The 25670-nt window shown below is 42.1% G+C and overlaps 1 protein-coding gene across 2 annotated transcripts in view; it reads left to right on the forward strand.

Moving 5' to 3' along the window:
* The window catches only part of LOC103183706 (rho GTPase-activating protein 26), a 68612-nt gene that overhangs the window by 38795 nt on the left and 4147 nt on the right, over nt 1–25670 (forward strand). Inside the window, exons 5-22 of one of the 2 annotated variants that reach the window (XM_007901331.2) lie at nt 207–308; nt 786–896; nt 1353–1457; nt 1941–2070; nt 2556–2656; nt 3918–4012; nt 4622–4700; nt 6953–6992; nt 7522–7584; nt 9403–9477; nt 9937–10024; nt 13763–13821; nt 14562–14667; nt 17444–17603; nt 19302–19443; nt 21298–21454; nt 22256–22303; nt 24386–24418. In XM_007901331.2, coding sequence (XP_007899522.1) covers nt 207–308; nt 786–896; nt 1353–1457; nt 1941–2070; nt 2556–2656; nt 3918–4012; nt 4622–4700; nt 6953–6992; nt 7522–7584; nt 9403–9477; nt 9937–10024; nt 13763–13821; nt 14562–14667; nt 17444–17603; nt 19302–19443; nt 21298–21454; nt 22256–22303; nt 24386–24418 — 1694 coding nt within the window. The remainder of the gene's footprint in view (nt 1–206; nt 309–785; nt 897–1352; nt 1458–1940; nt 2071–2555; nt 2657–3917; nt 4013–4621; nt 4701–6952; nt 6993–7521; nt 7585–9402; nt 9478–9936; nt 10025–13762; nt 13822–14561; nt 14668–17443; nt 17604–19301; nt 19444–21297; nt 21455–22255; nt 22304–24385; nt 24419–25670) is intronic. The other variant, XM_007901332.2, reaches the window with a different exon arrangement.

Raw genomic sequence — 25670 nt, forward strand, 5'->3', positions numbered from 1 at the left:
CTGCTGTGCTCAATCGGCTGCTGCGCTTCGCCCACAAAATATACAGTTAATTCACTTTACAGTATATTCTGGGAAGCGCTTTGAGGCGTCTCAACGACGCGATAAGGTGCTACACCAATAACAAACCAGATTCATCTCGCGGAAGGTAAGATTCCCCACCGCCGCACCAGAATCTCTTTCATTTGCTCCCCTCCCCCTTTGGACAGGAGGCGAAGAAGAAGTACGACAAGGAAACAGAAAAGTATTGCAGTGTGCTGGAGAAACATTTAAACCTGTCCTCAAAGAAGAAAGAAACGCATCTGCAAGAGGTAACCCCACATTTCGCTGCAGTTGGAAAGCTTGTATGGACTTTTTTATTCATCTGGTTCGAGTCCTACCTAACACTTTCACTTTATCTCTTCAAACGGTTTCTCCTCCCGCCCAGTCTCCTGTAGTGTACCCCAGCGCTCCCTCCTTGGTTTCCTCCTCTTCCTCATCTATATCCTCCCTCGTGGCGATGTCATCTGCAGACCCAGGATAAAGGTCCACATGTATGTGGATGCCACACAAATCTGCTTTTCCTCCTCCAGCTCTAGGACCCTACCCTGCTTGAGGGGCTCTATATAAATGCAAGTTGTGCTGTTTTTATTCATCTGCCTGGTTTAGAACCAAACGGCCCTTGAATTGTTGATGTTTCTTGAATGCAGTTTGCTGGTCCGTGTCTGCTGGGATTTTGCCCACTTGGTCTCTGTGCTCTCTGTTCTGTATTGGTTGCCGCCCTGACCTGCCTTCTATTTGAATTGCAGGCGGACTGTCAGGTTGATGTTGTTCGAAAGCATTTCTACGAGGTGTCACTGGAGTATGTGTTCAGAGTGCATGAGGTCCAGGAGCGAAAGATGTTCGAGTTTGTGGAACCAGTAAGTGATCAGTTTATACTTCATTGGATCCCGGTAGTGCTAGACATTGGTAATGTCGAGTTCTGTAGCTCTGTGGTTAGAGCACTGCGAGAGCACCTGGGTTCGATTCCCAGGCAGGGCGAGACGTTGGGCAAGTATTTTATGCTATTCTCCTCTGGTTACCTAGCAGTAAGTCGGGAACCCGTTTGTTAGTTGTTGGATCGCGTTTCCAGGGCTAATAATCACTTCAAAAAAAAATAATTTTTAAAATTTTTTAAATTGGTCACTTCAATCCATGGCTGTTTGTGGGGACGCTGCTGTACCCAATTGGCCGCCGCGTTTCATCCACAATCAAAATATACAGTCAATTCGCTTTACAATGTATTCTGTGAAGCGCTTTGAGACGTCTCAAAGACGTGATAAGGCGCTGTATCAAATGCAAGGATTATTATTTATTATTTTGAAATTGTTTCACAGCTGCTTGCATTCTTACAAGGGGTCTTCACGTTTTATCATCATGGCTACGAACTGGCAAAAGACTTTGGTCACTTCAAAACCCAGCTTCAGATCAGCATTCAGAACGTGAGTGAAGGCCGGTGGGCTGATTCTAAGAAAGAATATTAGGGTTTGAGATTGCTATTGTACTTGTTTTATCGAGGTAGGCACGGTCAAATAGAAAGGTCTTCCGGAAGTAGGGGGCAAGGCGGAGGGATAGAGGAAGAGTGTTCCAGACTTTCAGGGCGTGATGGCTGAAAGTGTGCCCACCGATGGTGGAACGGAGGGCACGAGGGATAAGCAGGAGGCCAGAGCCAGTTGAGCTGAGGCAGTGAGTAGCGGGTTGGGGAGTAAGCAGGTCGGAGAAGTAGGGAGGTGCCAGGACATGAAGGGATTTGAAGACGAGTGTGAGGATCTTGAAATGAATCCGTTCAGTGATAGGGAGCCAGTGGAGCCTGGCTAGAACTGGTGTGATGGGGGAGGTATGGAGTTTATTATCATGGCTACGAATTGGGAAAGAAGACTTGAATGAGGGCCAGCCTGAAATTGACTTTGTGTGACTTCTTGCAGACACGCAATCGTTTTGAGGGAACACGACCTGAGGTTGAATCTCTGATGACGAAAATGAAGGAGAATCCTCTTGAGCACCAGAGGATCAGCCCTTTCACAATGGAAGGCTACCTTTTTGTACAGAAGAAAAGTATGGACGAACCTGCATTTCCGCTTCTATTTACAATAATTGAGCAATAATTTAGGACGTGTTTTCGAAACGCTTCACAAATATGTACGTGATGTTAAAATGGATTATTTAGGATGTGAGGGGAGCCGGTTTGTGAAATGACTCGCTGGTCGGTCGTCAATGATGCATTGATTGTAGCTCATGAATTAGGTGAAAGATTGGGTTACTTCCATGTGCAGTGGGTCAGAGAGTGGTATTAGCAGTAATGTACAGGTTTGTGTAGTGTTCACACCACAGAAACGGGGGGCAAGGCAGAGGGATCTTGGCTAATGCACATAGAAAAGGTCTAGAAATGGGGCAGAGAGGAGGGGAGTCAGTGGCCCGGGAACAGATCACTTGTCCTATTGGATGGGACTATTTTTTAGGGTGGGTGGGGTGGAAATCTAACAAGTGAAGGTTGCAATAACTTCATTATAAATTCAAAGCGCATTATTATTTATTTCCAGGCCCTTTTGGATCCAGCTGGGTGAAGCATTACTGTACGTATCAGAGAGAATCAAAGAGGGTTACCATGGTACCGTTCGACCAAAAAACTGGAGGAAAAGTAGTAAGTCGAATTCCTATTCCATTGGTGACTGAGTTTTCCAATTCCATACCCCTAACCTAGGGAACTCCCTCCCTCAACCTCTCTGTCTTGCCCCTCTCAGTCCGTCTGCCAGACCTGCCTTTAAAACCTTCCTCTTTGACCAGCCTACGGTCACCTCCCCCTTTTCCCCTCTCCGCGCCCCCCAGCCCGCTTGACCTCCTTCCCCACCACTGTGCAGCACTCAGACATGATTCCACGTGAAGGGCCCCATATAAATGCAAGTTCTTGTGGGGGTGATGTATTTCATGATGCGAATACATCCCTTGTGTAAGTTTAAACCGCTAAGCCACAGTAGCAGACAATCTGCTTATGTGCTAAACATGCTTTATATTTATAGCTGATTCGTGAGACTTGTCTGAGTATCTTTAGCAGCATGTCATTTGCAAACTCTGACACAAGGCCAAAGCTCCTGCTTCCAGCAATGCTTCACAGTCTGTACCCAAAGCCACTTACACACAGGAACGAGAGGAATCTGTCATCAGGCACCATTTGTGGAGTCCTGTAGCTCGGTGGTTAGAGCACTCGCCTCGCAAACGAGAGGACCTGGGTTCAATTCCTGGGCAGGGCGAAATGTTGGGCAAGTTTCCTTACTCCACACGCAGCAGTAGTTCACCGAGCAGTAAGTAGGAACCCGGCTGTTAGTCGATCGGCGGATCACTTTTCCGTGGGTAATCCTAAAAAAAAAAGTAATGATTTGGTCACTCAATCCATGACTGTTTGTGGGATGCTGCTATTTGCAATTGGCTGCTGTGTTTCGTCGACAAAATATACAGTTAATTCATTTTACAGAATATTCTGTGAAGGGCTTTGAGACATCTCGAAGATGTGATAAGGCGCTATATCAAATGCAAAGAACATGGTTATTATTATTAACAAATTAGTGGACTTTCCTAACAGTCTAAAGCTTGAACAAAGCTTATGGGAAAAGCAGCTGTTGGTGCATTTAATAATAATAAAAGATAATCCTTACACCACCTTCATGCTGGAAGGCCGTTTCAAAGTACTTGACTGTAAAGTCAATTTTTGGAAGCAGACATCAGTCAGTACTTTACAAAAAGAAATGCAAGGATTACGACAAGTAATGTTGATTAGAGTGACTGGTTTTGCGCACAGCAATGTCCCCCAAGCAGCCATGGGGTAAAAGACAAGTCAGACGGGACAGTGGGAGAAATTCCCCTCCTCTTGTTGATCATCATTATTATTTGCTTCCTCCATTCCCCAGGGAGACGAGGAGCTGTTTACCTTGAAATTGTGCACTAGGAGAAAAACCGACTCGATCGAGAAGAGATTCTGTTTTGATGTGGAAGGAGTGGACAGGTCAGTTGGGAGACGTTCATTGAGTGAGGAGGGTCGAGGGAGAAAGATGACCAAAAGCGTGGTCAAAGAGGAAGGTCTTGAGGTGGACCTTCAAGGAAGTGAGGGACGAACTAGCCGAAGGGACTCCAGGATGGAGTTTGAAAGCCCAGCTGCCGATGGTGGGGTAGGGGACATGAGGCAGGCCGGTGCCTGCTGTGCGGTAGGGTTGGTAGGGTAGCTATCTGCCCATAGCACGGCACACACAACACAGCAGCCAGTTGCACATAGCGACATCCCATGGGGAAACAAAACCAATTGATCTGGACATTTTAAGAGAATTTATTAAATTCTATCATGGAATCTTTAACTTATACCTGAAGAGCAGACAGATGGCATCCAGGTCTGCTCTGTTGGCTTAAGATCCAGTCTCACATCTGTGCAGGACTTTTGCTTTGAAGTGCATTTGAGGGTAAAGAAAGTGGGTCTGGTTTTAAGTATCAACAATGGTTAACAAACGTGAGTTTTATTCTATATTCACGGAATGTTTGGCACTCTAGCAGAGAGAAGGGTGAACCGATGAAGCATTTCGTTGTGGCTTTTGCATGTATTTACAGTGCGTGTTCTTTACAGAACAAGTGTCATCACGATGCAGGCATTTTCTGAAGAGGACAGAAGGTTGTGGATTGAAGCCATGGATGGCCGAGAGCCTGTAAGGAGTGCTTGTTAGCACCGTTCATAAGTTCTTGCTTATTCTGTTGTTCAAACCAGTTGATGTGAATTGAATGATTGCTGGTTGCACTTCACTTTAATCATTTTAAGACCCACGCTTGCGTTGGACAAGATCCAATTGTGGCCCAATGTCTGAAACAGCCAATAGTATACCAATAAGAGAGAATTCCACTCGACTTTGTTCTATAAGTATTGAAGGCAGATGGAGCGGTGGTTAAATAGAACCGTTAAAACTGCTTTAAAATACCACAAGCTGCAATTCATTCTTTGGCCTTTGAGAGACAGCAGCGTTCCAGTTTTTAATGTGCTTTGTGAGGCTAAACATAAAGAACTATCAAGGAAACTGCTCTGAGTACAGGAGATGGGAATATCTCGGGTCATTTGCCAACATTGCCTCCGTGCATACTCTTAATTAATTTTCCATTACAGTTGATTTCCCACTGCATTCACTTGAGAATGTTCTGCTTTAAAATGATTCAGCTAATAATGAGGGCCAGTGAGTGGCAGAGTAGGCAAAATTAGATCTATGCGTTAAGGAACCTGCTGCCTTCGTCTCTTCCCTCCGTTGCTTTTATGATTTACTTTTAAGCTATCATGCACTGATTGACAGCTTCTCCTTTAATATATTACTGGGGGTTTCATAATCCCTGCTCTTGATATGTGCCGCCTATAATGTCAAAACATCTCAAAGCACTTCACAGGTCATTTCCATCAAGTGTGGATTTGTGCATATGTGGCTCTGAGTTTCTATCCTTCGCTCCTTTCTTCCAAACCCGAAAGCGAGCATCTTGCGATATCCTTCTGATGTGAAAGGCGCGATATCAAATACATGTTATTTTTAATGTGCCAGAGGAATGCTTGGCTCGGTTGTCACTGATGGTGGTCAAGTGGGGAGCGAGCAATAGAGCAGAGTCAGAAGAATCAAGAGCTTTCTTTATAACTTTATATTTAATGGAATCCCCTCTAGACTAAGATTGCTAGGGTAGTTATTAGATACACTTTGTAGCCACTAGCTAGTGAATAATCTTTCTAATTTTTGACCCCCTAAGTAACATTGTCCAATTATTTTTTGTCCGAGCTAGTCATTCGTGTATGAAATTTTCTTTTGCCAAAGTACCACAATGGCATCGTTTGTGTTTCAACTGAAAAGACGTCTGAAATCACATCCATTCAAATCCTCTGGCCTTTACAATCAGTAGTGAACGATCACCTTAAATAACGAGGGCTAAAGCAGCTGAAACACACAAAAAGGTGAACTGGTACCTGGGGGCGTTTACATTCACAGTGACACGACAATGCTTGGGTACATTTAAGCAAGTACACTTTGTTCTACTCCAACTCTGAGCCAGTAAAACAGGATGGCAGTTTAGCGACAGAACACCCCCCCCCTTGCATATATATTTTAATATATTAAATATATTTAATATATTGCAACTGTCAGATGGGAGGATTCGAATGAAACAGTGCTTTTTTTTTGCGCAAGTGTCATCCTGAATATAAATAAAATGCACCTTCATTAGGATGTTGTGTAACGAGAATATTTATTTATCTCTGTTTCCCAACTGATGTCAAGAGAACGAGACCAAGAGAATAGCCAGCAACTGTCCTTCACGTGCTGACCCCTACAGCTATAATAATAATCCTTGTCACGTCTTCGAGACGTCTCAAAGCGCTTCTCAGACTGTACTGTAAAGAGAATCGACTGGATATTTTGTGGACAAAACACGGCAGGATACAGAAATGTCACACAAACAATCATGGATGGATTGACCAAATTTTTGGGGGGAGTGGGGGGGGGGGATTACCACCCCCGAAAAGTAATCCACCAATCGATTAACAACCGGGTTCCTACTTACTGCTGGTAAACAGAAGTGTGTGAAGTAAGGAAACTTGCCCAACATTTCACCCTGCCCGGGAACTTATGTAAAACTTTGCCCAGTGCTTGTAAGAGTGATCTTGCAGTAAGTGGTCTTACAATAAACATGCAGATAGATTCACCACTAAACACGGCACCAGGCTTTCTGGAGATCACAGATGTAGGGTGGGGCAGGGTCAAGGCCTGGAGGGATTTGAAGGGAAGGAAAGTGATTGTAAAATTCATCTCCGGGAATGGGGAGCCACGGAACTGTGAAAGGATGGGGGTGATGGGCTCAGTACTGGTGTATTTCAAAGAAATGTAAGGTTAATGATTTACTTGTTCAACTAAAATAATCCTGCAATTCTATTTTCCAGGTGTACAACTTAAATAAAGACAGTCAAGTACCCGAAGGCAGTGAGTAGCTGATGTCACTGATAAAACTTGCTCATTTTGGGTAGAGTCCAAGCAACTATTAATATGTTCTAACAAATGAAAGTACGATGCAATGCAGTTAGTCTGTAACCTGCAGCGGAACCACATCTATTATAATGTGTTGCTGGGTTCCACAAAATCCCATCCCTATAACTAGATGCAACAACTGGTTTCACTGCACCAACCAGCTCACTCTCACCGCTGGCCACCTTCTTGCTCTTAAAACGGTCCACTTTCAGGTCATTGGAAGACCGCCGACATTATTTCCTGCGTGATGGGCACCCAGAAAACAGGAACTAATGTCAGCAGGCAACTTGATGACCTACATGTCAAGCTCAATCACTGGGCAGGAGTCAACGAGGCTAAATCTTAGCAGTAATGCTGTTTCTGGGAAATACTGTCCACCTACCAGATTGTGTCCCACAGCAAAATTCTTTCCTTAAAATTGTCAGAGTTTAACTTTCAATTCTTTTATCAAAGTTGACGTGTGGATTTCCCTTCTCATTTTCAGCCCAGTTGGACAAAGTTGGATTTAACTTAGTGAAGAAATGCATTCAGGCCATCGAAGAAAGAGGTAAATAATGGAGATTTCTATACACATTTTCTTTACTATATGTTTGTATATGTGGAGTTTGCTATAAATTGGGGAAATGCTGTTGTTTATTATGATCAAAATATAATTTTCTATCATATTGCATTGTATTTTTTATGTTCTAATGTTATCTGTTATTTGTAACAATACTGGTATGCCCATAAGCACTTTGAGATACCCTCTAATGTGAACAGCATAATATAAACGGAAACATGGTTAAAAAGAAAGCTTTAGGGTGAGGTTGGGGGTGGGGGCAGAGAGTACACCTGGATGGGCTTCCAGAAACATACTGCACTGCTTTAAGTCCATCACAGTGTGGAGCTGGCCTATATTTGATATTCATTGACTATTTAGAAGGAGAATCTATGCCCACCTGTCTAACATCAATTAAATATGAATGCATTTACCAGGAGACACAATAGCAATTAAAACGCAGTCATTGTGTGCCTTATTATGCTTCCATGACAGTGGGGAGTTGTGTTCAGTCATTATGTACTGGAAATCACACAATGTACAATTGGTGATGCAAGTTTACTATCAGGAGAAAGAATTGATTGGATTTCTTCACAACTGGAATTACTACTAAATGTTTAACACGGATCTAATTGATTATCAGTCACTTGCAAAGCAATGTTCAGGCCACATGTGTTGCATCCGAGTAATAAGATTCATAGTGGAAAGAGCTGTGAGTGATTTAGTTAGAACTACTGAAACAGTGTGCTGAATTTCTGAAATTGATTGCCAAACAACCTTTGCGGCTTGCATAAGCATCACCAAAGCCATTAGTGTTTCCGTAGAAATGACTTTGGATACAAGCGACATAATTGATCCTTCGTAGAAACTCTTAATGCAATTTTTTTTTTTGCGCTGCAGTATGCAGTTTGTGTGGTCTTTATTTAATATCAGAATGAGTTCAGGAAGCATTGGGCACATCTGCATCGTTGCCCTAGGTTGGGAATAGGGAAATTCTCTTCCTTTACACGATTATGCAGTCAGTCAGTTAGTCAGTCACTGTACTAACTGCTCATATATGAAAATATCTGATAATTGTATATGTTGAGTCACTTTACTTGATGTTCCGGGTAGTGCACCCACTGTGATACACATTTTGTACCAAGCTAGATGGTTCAGATCCTATTCATTCAGTTTTGTCAAGGTTTGGCTTTTGAGCCTGGATCAATCAAGTTTAGTTAATAATAATAATCCACGCATTTGATATAGCATCTTATCACTTTGTTGAGACATAAGTCAAAGTAAACAGCTCGTTAATAAAACCATAGTGATGCAGGTTCACTGACTGGATTGGGGAGAGGGGTGGGTTTCTGTTTCGTTTCAGTACTGAACCACTTTCTAGGATTCTAAACTTGATGGAAGAATATTGCGGGGGAAATTGTTTACAGACGTTTCAATGGCAAAAACACTAGAAGTTTGACGTTTGGAGATGCTTTGCCAACGTTTGTTTTGTAAAGATTGAACATAACTAATTCAGTGACTGTACTTAAATGCAATTTCAAATGATGTGCTCCTGTCCTGGATTAAACCATTGACGCATTTCCCACATTTGGATCAAAATCACCTTGTTTTGTCAAAGTCATTGACTTCTGTCGTGGTTTTTGTATTCCCACCTTTTGGGGGGAGAAAATAAGTTTACAGCTTTCCTTGAGATTCAGAGAGAACAGCATTAGTGCTGAAAATTTAATTTTTCACTTACTTCCATATCAATCTTCTTAATGATGTATTTCGCAAACATAGTGGGTTTTAGAAATTACTATGTTGACATTTTTTTCTATTTCAAAACAGGCATTAATGAGCAAGGCCTTTACCGAATAGCTGGCGTCAACTCCCGGGTTCAAAAATTGTTAGGTATATTGATGGGTAAGTGCGGAGTTCTTTTTTCCCTTGTCTCTTTATGTGCGTTGGACTATCAAAGTGAGGGATGACAATATTGAGTTATCCTTTTGTGGACTCTTCTGTTCACCCTAAGTGTTAACTGTAAAGCTGTCTGAATTCTTTTTCCTACGGCATTTTAGGAGGAGACGAAAGTGCCTTCTTTCTCAATCAAAGCTGTAACCAATCCCAAATATCCCAATCCTAAATATCCCAAACCTATCCTTTGGGATTGATTGTAGCGTTGATTTAGAAAGAAGGCTTGTCTTCTTAAAATGCTGTAGGAAAAAGAATTCAGAAAACCTTATGCAATCACATTACCTGAGCTGTCTTGTTGGGGAGCAAGAGGGACTGAAGGCCAAAAAAGTAAGAATAACATCAGGAGATTGTAAGCATTATTTACTGTCTCTTTTCATCTCATCATATACTTTACTCTTTATTTCTCAGATCCAAAAGGAGCTGATGATTTAGACTTGGAGACCTCAACTGAATGGGAGATAAAGACGGTCACCAGCACGCTTAAACATTATCTCAGGTAAGAGCCTTTAGTTTTATTTAGGGGGGAGGGATGGTGGATAACACCCACAAAACACAGTGTTACCTTAGCTGTCTTCCCTTCCCCTCCCTTCCCTTACCCCTCCAACCCCAGCTCGGGTCTGAAATGCTGTACACCATCCAATGCCTTGGGCCATCCTCCTGACATGAAAGGCGCTATACAAATGTAATCTTGTTGTTGTTGTTACTACACTTTACAGTATATCCTGATGTGAAAGTGGCTATACCGAATGTAAGGATTATTATTATACATGAGGGAGAGAAGAGAGGGGTTTGGCAGACAACCAGGACTACAGGGAAGGCTAGAGAGAGGTATTAGGGTGGGTGGGGTTTTGTGTGGAATGTAAACACCAGCACAGACACGTTGGGCTGAATGACCTGTTTTGATGCCTCAGATTCTATTTAATTCATCTAATCTGGACAGTTTTTGCCCACATTTGTAGAATAACCTTGAGCTTGATTATACAGTACCTTATACACGTACACTTCAGCTATTGAACATCAAACAACATATGTCATTGTTACTGTCTCTTATGTCTTGCACACATCGTGACTGAGAGTTCACCCTGGCATATCCTGATCACATATAGTCAGAGAGGTGGGATTTCCTTTGTTCCAACAATCTAATCTCATTCAAGAGATTCACACTTATTATTTAAATACAGTATTGAAGAACTTCTAGGAGACGGCACATTTCTACAGGGTATATATATGTATATAGGCAGATCAAATAGATTAGGCTTAACATTCTGTGGAATTCAGTCAGCACTTCAAATGGAGAACAAAACATTTAAGTTCAGGAACACAAATAGCAACAATCTCTTCCCATTCCTAACGTTCTACACAAATGAGTTTGGTGACAGTTGAAATAATAATTATAATGCTATTCTTTCCGTTTGACACTTCTTCCTAATTTATAATAAGATAGTACAGCAGATGAGCTTTTTTTTAAAAAAAAGGTGCAATTTTATTGCCAAGTTGTTGTTTGTTTCATTGTAATAAGCATCACAAGCAAGTTGTGGGTTAGTGAATCACTCTAATCTGAAAGTTTTCAACTCTGGAACTCAACTCACGCAAAGTGATCTCCTGACAGAATGCTGCGTCAACAGTTCTTAAGTACAATTTTCTCTCTCAATTTGATGTCCATTACACAAACGCATGCCAGTACAATCGGGAGAAGAGGAGCATTATAATAATATAACAATAATAATAAACCATGCATTTGATAAAGCGCTTTATGAACTCTTTGAGATGTCTCAAAGCATGTCACAGAGTACACTGTCAAGTGAATTGGTTGTTTAATTTGTGGGCGAAACACGGCAGCCAATTGCGAAAATTCACAACTGCAGTGACCCACAAACAGTCATGGATTGAGTGACCAATTTTTTTNAAAAAGGAGTTAAAAATGTGCAAATGTGCTTGCTCTTTTCTTTGACTTATTGTTAATGTGAACAAGTTCATCGCCTTTTCGTTTGGTTTCAATAAATGCATAGTTTACATTGGAAAGTTCTAAGTGATACGGTTACAATAATCAATCAGTTCCAGGAACAGCTAGTGAGAGCTTGTACGTTCCGTTGCTTCTATGCCATTTTGGCTGAGCGTGGAAGCATTCCATTCTAGCCAACACGGTGTTGGCTGTAATGCTGATTTATGCACTGGCAGATGTAGTTGTCATATTGAAGCTCTGCATTTTGAGCAACTGAGACAATCAGGTTTAAATGCAAGTTCTGACTGGTGTTCTTATTGAAGTTGTCTTATTAATTCCTCTAAATCACACCTGCGCAGACAGCAAATTGACAATCGCAACTGAGTAATGAAACATCATTCAACTCTTTCCTCCCATCCCGAACTCCCCAATTACATGTGCCCTCGGCTCTCTGACAATAGTACGTTAATTTGTCTACTTTGGTTGAATTACCAGACTTTGTAATGACATCCGTGTACACAATGCAGAAATTTGTCAGACGGGACAGAAAACACACGTCCACCACCAGTGATGTCTGGAATTGACAGATATATTGCACGTCGGCAATTGTGTCCGTATTTTATTCAAACCTGTAGCAAGCTTTAGAATCCGAATGACAACCAGTGGCAACTCTTAAGCTAGAGGCAAACTAGGCAGCTGGGTACAGAGGCAGATTGTACTCTCAGTGGTTTGTTGGGTGGGGTTGAAATCACCCCGGTTTGACTTGGGATTGGACCGGGTCACTGTCGATCAGACTTCAGGAAGTTCCTGCATTAAAGACGGATACATAAAAGGTGTCAGAGGTGCAGAAGTGGCAACAAAGCCAAAAAGTGGGTCAGGCAAGGCAGCGCTGATATCACGACCAAGGTTTGTGATGACATGGCCACAGGTGACGGAAGCTATCAATGTTGCAGGGGCTTAAACGTATTTCCAGGCAATTGAGGGGGGAAAGAGCTTTTTGCCTAAGGCGGCAGATTGTCTTTGAGTGGCCTCTGCTGGCAACTATTCACACAAAGCCCATTCCAATTCTTCAGGTACCCTGTCTCTGTGGTACATTGCTGTCTGTCTGTGTAATTGGGAGAGATCATTGACATAATGCTCCCCCCCACACCCATGGAGGAAATTTCCTGACGGATAAAACAGGAGGAAAACGTCACTGTAATCTTCAGAGATTTTGGCGAAGAGCCGAATAACAATGCAAGAGAGAAAAAAAAACAACATAAAATCCAGAGCAGGTCACAGCAAAGATTTGTCAAATTTATCTTCATCTGATCAGTCACAGGAAATGATCACTTTACGTACAAGTTGATTGTTATTCAAGGAACACTTGTGTCACCATTTTCAGTATTCATGTCAACTCAGTCATCCTGTACCAGACACTGATGGCTGAGGTGACTGGTATTGAAATGTCTGCCTGTTGTTGTCACATTTGCTTTCCTTACTGTATCAGCCATTACAGCAGCACAGTGCTGACAGTTTGGGTTTCCAATTTATTTTCCATGTTCAGTGTCATGCCATAATTCCTTGCTCCCCACCCCCCATCCCCCGTCCCACCGCACTGAACCCACATACACTGGTTGAGTGAATTTTGCATACAGTCAATTCACTTTACAGTGTATTCTGTGATGCGCTTTGAGACTTCTCAAAGTCGTGATAAGGCACGATATGAAATACAAAGATTATTATTATTATTAAGCAGGGAGTGACATGAGGCAGTGATGGTGTTGAGAAGGTTGGTTTCAACACAAGGCCTGATGGTGAACCTATCGATAGGCTCAAGCCTCAGGAGGAAATAAGACTTTCCCACACCTTTCATTTGGGCAAAATGCGATGTAACTATCAGTCCCAGTGATGGCATGGATGGCTGCTTGTGCTCCAACCATTTTATTGACTCTCCATCAAACTAGGCTTGTTCAGACTTTGAAGTAAGGATCAGTATATTTTGCTCAATAATTTGGGGGTGTGAGGCTGTACCTTAGCCGGAGGAGTAAACTGGTCGAACCCAATACATTATTATGGATATTGAACTCCATGAGATGAAGACTGTGGTGAGTTGTGGCATGTTTTCCATTTTTTTTTAAAGAGGAAAGCAAGTGGTTATCAATTGAATCCTTCCTATTATACCTAGTTTGAGTATGTGATGCTGATCTTGTGATGGTCTTGTGATGATCAGCCCTGATCTTCTGTCTTCTATGTTTATGTAACCCTGTTAATTCTGTCTGCCTTGTATTTTTATCCAAAAATCTCTTTCAGGATACTTCCAGCTCCTCTGATGACCTACCAATTGCAACGCAGCTTCATCAAAGCGGCCAGTAAGTGGGGAAGAGTTGCTGTGCTCAATCAATGAAAACTGTTAATTAATGCAGCACGAGAGTGAGGCGGTGGTTTAACCTGGGGGCTGCTGGCTGAATAAAGTTACTTTATAAAAAGTATACAACAAAAACAAGTCATTTACTCCAATGAGGCTCATTTTCCCAACAATCTGCAGTTTTGCCCCATCGTAGCTTCCCTCCTCAGTATGTGCGCAAACATGCTTCCCGTTAATGAGAATCGTGTCTGTGGGATGCAGCTGATCAGCAGAACAATAGATTGTAAAGTTACCTCTCTGTCCTCGACCTTCGACTTTGTTGTCTTAAAGAGTCCGGAGCACTTTAAAAGCAGAGCAAATGGGAGCGGGAAATATGCATTGGGCTTCTTGCTTTTAATTGCTCTTTTGTCACAAACGGCAGTTTAGTAACATGGGATCAGGAGTAGGCCATTCAGCCCCTCGATCCTGTTCCGCCATTCTATTAGATCATTTGGGGGAGAGTTCCAGATTTCCACTCCCCTTTGCATGAAAATAGGCTTCCTGGTTCCATTCCTGAATGGCTCTAATTTTAAGATTATTGAAGTACTAACTTGCACACTATTCGCCTTTCGGCCTCATCATAAACCTCAGCGAGACTTAACGTGAGAAATGACGACCTCTTTTTCCGAGTGACTTTTTGTGCTGTTTTGAATGGGATTGTCCGGATCACACGGAACACCAAGAGTGTGTTTTGTTTCGTAATAGAGTTGGACAATCAAGATTCACGACTGTCTGAGATCCACAGGCAGGTGCACCGACTGCCAGAGAAGAACAAGGCCATGCTGGAAATCCTCATCAAACACTTGGCGAAGTGAGGTCAAATTTTCTCTGCCTTTGATCTTTGTCTCTTTCTTGCTTTTTAAGTGGTGGCATTTTCTTCGCAAATCATCTACATGAATCCATCCCTCTTCTGTGCAATAGATCGCAGGATGACACAGTGTTGCCCTACGATACAGACAAATTAGTTCCTTCAATTTGTAAGATGTGGATTTAGGGCTTCAGATTTCTGACAGGCTGACATTCTGATCTGAGCAAGGTGTCTGACCCAACAGACTCCCCGCTCATGTCCTCTCTGTGAAAGGGAATGTCATCCAGGTTTCTGTCATGTCATTCTTTATAGCCAGTGTGTCGAGGAAAAACCTGGTTGTAAACTGCTTGGCTTTTCAGGCAGGGAATGGTGCTCAGAACAGGAATACAACACAAATTTACACCTATACAAGACAGTCACTTCAGGAGGACGTCTTACAGTGCTTAGCGTACTGGCTGATCACCTGAGCTGTGGGTAGTGACTGTGTGGGTGTGGGGGGGTTGGGGAGAGCGAGAGAAGAAACTAGCTTTAGTAATTACACTTGGGGAAGTAGAGTGGGGAATATATAATAATAATCCTTGTGTTTGATATAGCGCCTTATCACGTGTTTGAGACGTCTCAAAGTGCTTCACAGAATATACTGCAGATTGAATTGACTGTATATTTTGTGGGTGAAACGTGGCAGACCAATTGCGCACAGCAGTGTCCCCACTAACAGCGGTGGATTGAGTGACCAAATTGTTATTTAATTTTTAAAAATTTAAACTAAAGCAAGGTTTTCCTTTCCTCCTTCCTGTATGTCCATATTTGCATTCCTTTTTTTTCCCCCCAAAAAAAAATTCCCATCGATGCCACTTCCTTTGCAGTGTTGGAAGGTTTGTAGGAATTCAGTGTAACTCACCAAAATAGCCGATAACAACTTTACCAGACAATGGCTTTGTGAATTAGATCAGGCTTTTGAAATACGGCTTTCTAAATTGCCTCGAGATGGTCAAAAACAAAAAAGCAAACAAAAAAAAAGTTGAGTAATCTGGCCTTTTGAATCTTTAGGTGTTTCTTCTCAGGCTAGGTTACCGTAGTAACCATGACATTATTCGCGCTGAGCTGCACAAGACAGAACTCGCCGATATTCATTCCTGGACTGAGTCACACACATTCATATCTCTTCATCTCCGGGGGCCCTGTTGTAATTGGAAATGTGCATTCCTAAATTCAAGGCTACTCTCATTGTGAAGGATCTATTTTTCAACATCATCACTCTCATCACCATCAACAACAACAACGAGCATTAGTGGAGTAGCTCAGTGGTTAGAGCACTCGCCTCGCAAGCGAGAGGACCTGGGTTTAATTCCCGGGCAGGTGTTGGGCAAATTTCCTTTCTCCACACGCCTGGTTACCCAGCAGTAAGCAGGAACTCGGTTGTTAGTCGATTGGTGGATCACTTCTCCAAGAGGCAATAATTCCTTCAAAAAAGAATATAAATTGGTCCACGACTGTTTGTGGAACACTGCTATGCTGCTGTGTTTCGCCCACAAAAATACACAGTCAATTCACTTTACAGTATATTCTGTGAAGCGCTTTGAGACGTCTTGAAAACGTGATAAGACGCTATATCAAATGCAAGGATTATTTATATAATTTCTAAAGGGTCTTCAGGTCGAGTAGCATTTCCGAGGACTTTACAGAGATGATGCCAGACACGAGAAGGTTAGGGTGGGGGAGGTGACCGCAGACACACACTCAAAGCCAATGAGGAGGGTTTACGGTGTGAGGAAGAAAAGAGAGCTGAGGATTGAAGTGAATGTCAAAATTGGCCCTTGTTCAGTGAGTTTTTGAGAGAGGTCGGGAAATTTTGAGAAAATCGGAAGAATTGGAAGCAAGGAGGCATTGACGGGAGCCAAGGAGAAGCCAAGGCTGCCATCTTGTCCGTGTTTCGTTGACGTTCTCTTTACAATTGCAAAATGTAAGGATTCACTGTGGTTTGCCCTAGTAATCCACTGTGAAATATTTTGTTTAATTATGTCCTTTCACGAATCATGACAGTATTCTACGCTTAGAGCCAAAGTTGATTTATATTCTTTTGATGACACCAGTCAACATTGCTGTAACTGAACAGGAGAATCCTAATTAAACAACTCTGATAATTTAAATCGCAAAGCTCACACCTCCTGAGTGACCCAATGAATATTTATGATATCCTGTGTATTCATGTCACAAGGCCTCATATCTAGCTTTATTTCAAACTAGGTGTTACTCTGTGTCAGTCAGCCCATAACAATATGTCCGCTCCTTGTGATAAAAGAGCCTTGTTCGCCTTTTCTGTGTTGAGAGACTCATTCGCTGGAGATATTGGTTGTCAGCTCAGTTGGTAGCACTCTCGCCTCATGAGTCAGAAGGTTGTGTGTACAAGCCCCACATAGGGATTTTGAAACCATAATTTAGGCTGACTCTCCAATGCAATGGTGTATTGTTGGAGGTCCCTTGCTTCGGATGGGATATTAAACTGAGATCCTATCTGCCTATTCAAGTCAACACTAAAGATCCTATGGCTATTCAAAAGAGGAGGGAGTTTCTCCCAGTGTCGGGGGCAATAATCCTCCAGATGAAAATTGGTTATTCACTTAATGGTTGTTGTGAAACACGAGACAAATAAACAAGTAAATCCTGTGAAATGCTTTGAGACTTCCTCCTGATGTGAAAGACGCCATATGAAATGATATTATTACTTATTTTGCTGGTCAGTGCTGAATCTGAGTGTTTAATGTCTCTCGTCCCTCAGTGTGTCCAATAACCACAAACAGAACCTGATGCCTGTTGCCAACCTGGGAGTGGTGTTTGGGCCAACCCTGCTCAGACCTCAGGAGGAGACTGTGGCTGCCATCATGGAGATCAAGTTCCAGAATATCGTGGTTGAGATCTTAATAGAAAACCAGCAACAGGTAGGAGAGGAATTTCAAGAAATTCTCCTCCAGTTTCGCTTTACAAGACGCTGCATGTAGGATTTTGAAATTGGTCACTAAGTGGTCGTCTCCGTTCTGCTTTTTTTTGTCTTTGCGATTACTGTAACTGTGGAGCTTTGAACTGGCGGGGATCCTCAGCAGCCTCCAGCAACACTGTAGGCAGACAACCCTCCCTCTACAAGTCCCAGGGGGTTTAGGGCACCTGTGTTCGCGATCAGAGTCTGCATCCCTCTTACAAACACTCTTACTCACAGTCTCCCTTCTGTACACTATACTCGCCTCTCTATCCAATCTCTAAAGGCCATGCATTCAACAGCTTTCTCTGCAACAGCACAATGAGCCTGCACTTGCATAACAGCGCTAGATAGAGTTTTCCATGAGATGCAAGCACCTCACCTACCTACGTTCTACAAAATACAGTCACTACACTTTACAGTAGTCACGTGAAGTGTTTAGAGATGTTTTGACTGTGTGAGATTTCTCAAATGCAAGTTTATTTATTATTATTGTTATTACAAGAACTTCACTTCAGGAGGTCTGAGTAATGGGAAAAATGAATCACAAAAACCACAAACAATTCATTCCCAATGAAAATGATCAGGAGTTGGCACTGTGTATCTAGAGGAACATCCATACACTGTACTGATGATTTATAGGTTAGGAAAAAGGTTGAGGAAATCTAGATCATTAAATATGTAAATGATTCAGCTTGAATTTGTAATTGAATCTCAGTTTGTTTACAAATGTACTTTTAAAAAAAAGGAATTGAGGAGGATTGAGAATAACAAAGTGAATGAATCGATCCTTCCACTTACACAGATGTACTTCCCTTCCATTGAGAGCCCTTCCTCCCACACTGTGAGTAATACCAAACCCACTCACAGCTGCCATGGAAACTGTGAATGTACATTTCACAAGTGAATAAGGCTCATTGAGTGCTTTTTGTGGTCTTAAAACGGCAATCCTGATCAGCACTGAAGTGCGTTTGATAAGCAGCAAAGCTCTCGCAATCCCCATTGGTTTCTGTTGGAGACCGCAGAATAGATCCCAAACTTTCATCTGAGTCGTGTTTCAGAACTGACTCTTTCGTCTGTAATGACTGCTGTAATGACTGATTGAGTATTTTTGAGTATTTTGTGATCACATGATTTATACATAAATATACAAGCATTTCAGCTGGTTAAGCTCCAGCAATATCCTAAAAACACACTCTGGGGTCCCCAATACTTGGCTCTCGCCAACCTACACCTGCTCGTAATAATCTCCAGAATTAAGTCAGCAGTCCCTCTGAGGACAGAGCGCATATTTCATGATAACAATACCAATCCTTGCATTTAATATAGCACCTTATCATTTCAGACATGGAGAAGTTTCCGTGTGTAGATGGCAAATATATCTCAAACTCTGTCAGTTCAGGTGTCTTTAAGGTTACTGATGGGTTTCCGCACATCCGGCTTCCAAAACACATGCATAATGTAAATTACAACCTTGCTATTTTGACCCAGTAAAGACTCAGTTCAGCCAAATTGACAGTGGTATCTCCTGGTTCTTCATTGGATTGCTATGAAATTCAAACTTGACTTGTATGACTTGTATGAAATGGTCACTTGTATGAAATGGTCACATTTTTCCATGCACACAGGTATTATTAAAGATTGCTTTGATTTGTATTCACAGATATTTCAGACTGTACCAGACTCTGTTGTGATACAAACAAACCCTTTGCTGAATTCTGCACCGAGAAAGAGTGGTGAAGGCAAGCCCCCATTATGTAGCCAGAGGCCCCTAATGTTATTTCAGACATCCTCAACTGAAAACGGTACGTACCTCAAATAAATATGGAAATTCTCAGAAGATCAAAGGTTATTTGAGAGAGAAAGAGATGTTAATTTCTTGGGTGAGAGTTGGATTTTACAGATGTACACAAAAATATTAAATGGGATTGAAAAAGTAACCCAGAACAATACTTTAGGATACACCAAAACACTAGAACAAGAGGACATGGGTTTAGAATTTCAATGGGCAATTTCAGGACAGACATCAGATAGTATTTCTTTACCCGGAAGGTAATTAATGACTGCAACGGGTTGCCAGGAAAGATGGTTGGGGCTGGGCTCATTTTAAAACAGTTTGTTGTTGTGATGGGAAGATGGTTTTGGTGGGTATTGTGGTTCAGACCAGATGAGATCCAAATGAACCACAAAGCTTTCTTGATCCAAGAGGAAGATCTTGAGATGGGTCTTGGATTGAGCTCAGGTCAGTGGATTGAACTTCCTGATGTGTGTGGCTCAATAACACACCACACAGTACATTTACCTGTGATAGGCTCATTACATTTGTCTATTTTGACTTTTACTATCCAGCTTCAGGAAGGAATATTATCTTGTACATGTGTTGTCATACAATAAGTGTAGGGTTGAAAGTTTAAACTGATCTGCGAAGAGGAGGATTTGCTCAGCTCCACTAAATGCACGAACGTTAATAATAAATGCTCAGATGCTCTAAGCACTATTTTTGAAGAGCCAGCTGTGCAGCGCTGGGAGCCTAAGCAGTTTCATCTGCGTGTCAAATGGTGGCTCATGTTTCATCAGACAAGAAAGCAACAAACATCATGTGGATCCAGAAGCCATAAAACCGTCTGTGATGACACTGTGCCCTGTGTGAAGTGTTTTCTACAGAACTTGACTCGGTATCCAAGCCCTTTAGATAATAGTAATGTCCAGGATTGAAGGATGGGACGGTATTTAAGCCATATTTTAATAATACTAATTTGATCACTCAATCCACGACTGTTTGTGGGACGCTGCCGTGCGCAATTGGCTGCCGGGTTTCGCCCACGAAATACAGTCAATTCACTTTACATTATATCCTGTGAAAGGCTTTGAGACATTTTGAAGATGTGATAAGGCGCTGTATCAAATTCAAGGATTATTATTATATTTTTTGCCTTGCTTTTATCAGCTTGCAACGGAATTTGACACAAACACTTGGCATTTCAGCAGTGCAGCTGTAGTGACCGAGTTTATTCGGATCCCCTCTAAAAAAAGATCTGTCTCTTCCGATTGCCCACTCCTTTACGATTTCACTGTTCATTCATAAAAACAGTTTGCTCCAGTCAAGAATTATTTTGTTGCTGTTCAGTCTGAAAGAAAGAGAGCCCCCGTGATTCTTCAGTCTGAAGAAGTCCAGCTAATTTGCTATCCTTTCAAAAGCCAATTAGATAAATATCTTTTAGGAAATTAGATCTTGGGATACAATATATAGTTTGGGAACCAGACCTGTGCATGCGGCTGCCAGGATGGTGGATAGTTGAACTGGATGGACTTTGGCCTTCTTTCCTCTAGCAATTATGTTCTTATGTACTGTTTTCTTATGTCGGCAGCTAAATTGTGTTTTATCATCATCAGGAATGAAACCCTGCAGGTTCAAATGTTCAGTTATGGAAATGATTCACTATGTGCTCTGTGGCTCATTTTTCTTCTGAAATTTATTAAGATGTTTAGACTTGTTTCATTCCTATACAATGCCGCATAAATTGAATTAGGTGTTTTATCTCCCCTCCACCTCCCCCTCCCACATCGCCTGGCAACAAGAATACTGTAATAGTGCTTACATTGTGTGTTGTTGACTTTGGGGAAGAACCGTGAAATTACAAAAATCTTTCTCTCGACAGAGAAGCGGAACAGTGTTCTGAACTCCAGCGCTGAGTCTGTGTTCTTGCCAACTGTGAATAGCTCATCCAAACCCAACACCCATCGGCAAAGCTTTCACAGCCTGGGCTCTTCTGACCTAGAGGTGGCTGCAGTGAAACTGGAACGTCCCAATTCTCTGTAAGTTCTACCAGTTGTCTGTTTATGTGTTTGCTCCTTCCCCTCAGCTTGATTTAGTTTTATTTCTCACCATTTTTCTATTGGAAATAAGTAGCGGACGTGCAATCCCAAGAAACCCTGCCTCGGACAAAACATTCCACAGAAGCTTCAAAACGCCCAAGGAAAAACACAGCTTAGGCCCATCTTGGATGTTCCTGTTTAGGTGCTATAATATTGCAAGAGGAAACAGATTTAATGACTGAGTTGTGTCAGAATTTGTTGCGATGCCTCTGACTGCCAACCATTCTAGATGGTGCTTTCAACCGGCTTTAAATAAAGTTGCTCAATAACTCGTTTACCCTCAACCTGTTCAGCACTCTAAATGTAGGTACTTTCCCTCAAGGTAAGTTACAACCTGAATTCCACCTGGGTCTGGATTTACTCTTATTTACGTAGCAGTCAGAGTGTGGCTTAAATACAGCCTAAATTTTGAAACCATTTTTCTCTCGTTAAGTTCTTGTAAGACCGGCAGAAGACCGACTCAAAGTAGAGACTGAACTCAACGATGGCCAAGTTCTTGGAAGGTCTAAAATGCCAGCTCAATAAAAATGTCTTCTCAAATGATGAGCGTGTGATCTATGATAAATGAAGGAAAGCCAATATCAGGACCTCGCCGCTAAGACTGTACGGATAACATTTGATATTTGTGCCAATAGAAAAAAACATTGGGGCTGTCTCAGGTGATCGAAAGTGCGTCACATCTGGCACTGTGGCCGGCCAGTTTAAAACGTGATGTGTTGTCTATTTCTCGATTCTCCCTAGGGCTGTGTGGTCAACTTACGTGACTCTGCTGGCTAGATACTGGAAAAGGTGAAAGGGCAGTTGTGTCCAGTTCAGGTTTCTTGCACGGTGTTGGAACTAAGACAAAACGATTTTAACAATCAATACGAATTCTGTCCATTTGGGGAGAGGAAGAGCGTGACAAGCTGTGCTCTGTGGTTCTTTGATGATATTTTGCGAAGCGTTAGTCTGAGTTAATGATTTGAGCTGGAGAAGGAGGGAGAGACGAGCACAAATCCGCCATATTTTGCATCCGTTTCAGCCGCTCAAAGATCTTGTTTGAGATTTTATTCCCAATCCCAAGGATAAACTGAATCCGAGTATGTTTAACCTGGTTAAATCATCTACAGAAGACATACTTCTCTCTATCTCAGCAACGTTTTTTTTCTCTGAATTTTTTTTCTTTAAACGCTCTCTTTCTCAGTCTTTCTCCATCTCTAACTATCTCTAGACCGCTATCTATAAACCGCTTGTCAGTGTGCAAATTCCCAGTGTTCCATCCACTATAGATAGCTATGGAGGTGGTAAAGAAATTGTAGATGGATTGCAGTGGTGTTTCCGATCCTGTAAATTCCCATGGACTTGATCAACATCAGCAGAGACAGAAAGTTTAGACTTGAATTCTCAGTAATACAGTTTAGAACTGTTTGATCAAATGCAATAGGAACGTAATTTAATTTCAGAATGACATCTTACACTGGCCTCTCTGCTTTGACAGTGTGAAGGATAACATAAGAGATACCGAATGAGCGAATCCCTTTTCCTAATGTTGTAAAAGATTTACAAAAGATTTACGACCAATGTAGACATTCGGCAGAATTTGTACTTGTCCAGTCCGGTCTATCACTGTGGATTACTGACTCCTGCGCTTTTCATATCTTGAGAAAGTTATCAACGTTTTGCACTGTGGTCAATTACACTTGCACTGTGGCAATTATATCCATGAAGTCACTTTCTCCCCCCCCCCCCACCCCCCCCGACCAGAGTGTAGGCTGAATAACGTTTTCAAAAACCTTTGAGATATAACTCTGTGTTTGATTCACTTTGTTGATAATGACTTCACATGAGGTGCAGTTTCAATGAATCCTTTTGCTTTCTCCGTGTTTCACTTAATGGTTTGTCCTTTAACTCCTTTTCGATCGATCCAATGCTTCACCAGGGCTCAGTTTTCTCTTTCTCTCTCTCTCTCTCTCTCGCTCTCTTTCTCATTTTGCTGTTTTTTTTACATCATCTCCTCCATTCATCATCCTACCCTATAGACTGTTCTCCTGTGTTGGTTCTGTCATTTTGCACGGAATATCACTGCACAAACCAACATATATTTCAGATTTCTAGGGAGTTTATTATATTTCTGTTCTTATTTGATTAATGGGCTGTTTATCACACAGTCCTTGTGGGGTCCTTCATTTGTTACAATTAGCCAGGCACGGGTAAATGGAACTTAACAGTATTTATTAGAAATACCAATGTTCCAGTGAAATCCAAAACACAAAACAACAACAGGGCTTTGGGATGGCCTGTTTGACTTTAAACTGCCTTTGAAAGACCAGAATCCTACCCTATTTGTTATAGTTTGAGCACAAAGTGATTCCATTTGCATTACCAAAGTCATAAGAATCATCAACAATCCTAATTTGTTATAACACCCCGTCACATCAGGAGAACGTCCCAAAGCGTTTCACAGGATATATTATAAAGTGGAGAGACTGCTTTTTTATTTGTGGGCTAAAAGTATTTCATATGGAGTAGGGTGCTTTCAGCTCCTTGACAGAAAAGCTGCAAAAACACAAGCCTAAATTATATTCAGCTGGAAATTGAGTCAATAGCTAACACCAGATGTAGTCGATGACTCGGGCCTTGCTGTAGGAGACGTGCTTCTCAGGAGCTGGGATGGATGCAACGTGGTGGATTTTCCGTGGCTCGGGAAGCTTGCTGCGAGTGGCGCTTTGCCTGTTGGTGGCTGTAATGGGGGCAGGCAGCGTGTGCACAGTGTGCACAGTGTGCATGGGTTGTGCTTCATGTGTCCAAGTTAACATTCTTTCAAGTGCAAAAAAAAAAATCCACAAACCGGAAATTGCTGTTAATGTTTGCTTTGTTTCTTTGCTTCCCCAGAGTAAATCCCAAAACAAAACCCAGTCTCCACAGGTCTGTATGTTTCCTCAATTTTAACCTAGAATAATAAACCCTTTGTGAAATATCGAATACGATCAATGCAATTATGGTGGTGAGGGTGGTTCAGTGAGTGATGAAACAGTAGTGGGGTGTGAGTTTATTCCCGTGTTAAACTCCAGCAGGGCTCCAGTGCACACTCTGGAGTCAACAAGCCTAGATGCTCAATAGCCTATCCTGCCCTAATAGTTTCCAGAATTAGGCGCACAGGGCAAGTTCCTCCAGGGAGTCGGTGCGCATTCCATTCCAGACACAGATAAATTTCCCATGTGTAAATGCTATGCATTTGTGGGAATCTGTTGGGACAGTCTTAATCACGGCGATGGGTTTCCACATGTGTCAGACACCCGGCTGGAGTTGTGGGAAAGCAGAGAGCAGCAATGAATGTACTTCCCAACAGGGCTGAAAACAGGGCAAATCTGGGCTATTCATGTGCTGCATCTTATTGATTAATAATCTGATATGACTCTGATATGATTAATAATAATAATAATCATCCTTGTGCATGATATGGTGTCTTTCACATTGGGAGGACGTCTCAAAGCGCGACACGCACAGGATTCACTGTAATGTGTAGTGACTGTATTTTGTAAGCGAATGCCACAGCCAATTTGCACACAGCAAGGTGCCACAAACAGCCGTGAAGTGAGTGACCAGTTTTGCCTGGGCCATTGTTGACCAGGACACTGAGAAGTTCTTTTCAAATAGCACCACGGGATCTTTAACATCCACTTGAACAGGTGGACAGGACTTCAATTTAACATCTCATCCAAAGGATGTCCCCTCCAACAATGTAGAGTTGTGCATTAACGCGTCAGCTTAGACTGTGTGAGTTCAAGTTCCCCACAAGCTTCTGACTCAGGCGAGAGCGCTGCCAACTGACCCAGGCTGACACCAAAAAGCACACAGTCTCCACGTATTATATTAAAACAGCCCAAATCAGGCATACAATCCCCTTCAGTGTTTCTGTAAAGTGTGGGCAGGTAACTGCTAACCAGGTCACTGCTATTGCAATGTTCCACTTAGAACTGGAATGTTGCCCACATACTGGTGAGAACGACGCCGTCTAGTTCTTTGAGATTCAAGACCGTGTTCGGGTCAGGGTTTAGCTGGCGTGAGCTGAGGGAATAACTTTGCCTCCATTTCAGTTGAAACGTATTGAGGTTTCAGACAACTGGCAAATAACGCCAGGTGTCAAACTGGGATGTTTTAACTTTTTATAGAATTT

The sequence above is a fragment of the Callorhinchus milii genome, unplaced genomic scaffold, assembly GCF_018977255.1.
Source record: "Callorhinchus milii isolate IMCB2004 unplaced genomic scaffold, IMCB_Cmil_1.0 Scaffold13, whole genome shotgun sequence".
Classification (NCBI taxonomy): Eukaryota; Metazoa; Chordata; class Chondrichthyes; order Chimaeriformes; family Callorhinchidae; genus Callorhinchus; species Callorhinchus milii.